Genomic DNA, 1,172 nt, shown 5'->3' with positions numbered 1-1,172 from the left:
CCCGGGTACACCAAACTGGGGGTGGGCATGTCCTGGGACCATTCGTGTTTTACATTTGCAGCTCTATAAAGTTGGTGACAAGAACTGCTCAGCTCCAGCGTTGCTTTGCCCGTGTCTCTGTAGGGACCCTCATCAAACACGCCCTGTTCTGCCTGCCTCGTGTCACTGATTCTGCTCCTTGTCTCTTCCCTCTGTCGTGAACAGATGAAATCGTCCGACATCGACCAGGAGTTATTCACTGAGAGTTACTGCAAAGTCTGCAGCGCTCAGCTAATATCCGAGTCCCAGCGCGTGGCCCATTACGAGGTAGGATGCTCTCTGGTACCTCTGTTGTATCTGTCCATAACTCCTCCATCGCTGCCTTTTCCAGCTGCCTGTTGTCCAGGGTGGCATCAGCTACCACATTCCCGGCAAGTCACTACACCGGCATTTAAAGTTCCTCTCTGAAAACTCAGCATTCAAAAGACTACCTTTACTGGTGGCATCTTATGCTGTAAGTGATGCTGCATGGCTCTGGTTTGCTCCTAAATCTGCAGTTTCAACGTGACTGGGAGCAAGTTTTCAAAGAAATAGTGAGCAAGGAGAGTTCAGCAAAACCAGCTCGGGTTTTGATACTAAATGTGCTGCACTATGCTACGCTGAGTGGGAATCACTGATTGTGCAGAGAATAGATTAGTATTTGTGGATGTATTTAAGCACTTAAGAGGTAGGCAAGCAATAAATAATTAGGATATATCATTAGAGATGTGTTAGAACAGCAATTAACAGCACTGCATATCTTCAAAACAGAATTAAATAAATCCCTGTTAAATAGGAGAGGAAATCACTGAGGGTTGTGCTGCTGTGAGAGGCAACCCATTGCCTGTCGTGTCCCTGCTCCATGGGCATGAGGAGCTGCTCTGCAGCAGCGTGGAGTGAATCCTTCTTGTGGTGAGGATCTGTCTGAGCATCAACCCAGCAGGAGAATAAACACGTTCTCATTCGTGCTTACGTGAAGAAGAGGGTGCAGGGTCAGTTTGTGTGGTGGTTGTGCACAGGGTTAGATGCAATCAGCCACCTTTTGTGGGGTATTAATTGTGTGGGGAGCAGAGAACTGTTCCCTCTGGTGATGCTGTGTATGGTCCAGTCCCTCCTGGAGGGTCTGGGAGAGGCAGTGATGGATGTAGCAGTGG

At 48.5% G+C, this 1,172-nt stretch overlaps 1 protein-coding gene across 1 annotated transcript in view; it reads left to right on the top strand.

Annotated features, from left to right (window-relative positions):
- The first annotated feature begins 204 nt into the window (after positions 1-204).
- The window catches only part of ZMAT4 (zinc finger, matrin-type 4), a 31,519-nt gene continuing 30,551 nt past the window's right edge, over positions 205-1,172 (top strand). Inside the window, exon 1 of the mRNA XM_010013665.1 lies at positions 205-306. Within this exon, the coding sequence (XP_010011967.1) occupies positions 205-306 (102 nt within the window). The remainder of the gene's footprint in view (positions 307-1,172) is intronic.

The sequence above is a fragment of the Nestor notabilis genome, unplaced genomic scaffold (genome assembly GCF_000696875.1).
Source record: "Nestor notabilis isolate BGI_N333 unplaced genomic scaffold, ASM69687v1 scaffold4074, whole genome shotgun sequence".
In the NCBI taxonomy this organism is placed as follows: domain Eukaryota; kingdom Metazoa; phylum Chordata; class Aves; order Psittaciformes; family Psittacidae; genus Nestor; species Nestor notabilis.
Note: the sequence above shows the minus strand (reverse complement) of the source record. Positions and strands in the feature narration are given on the sequence as shown.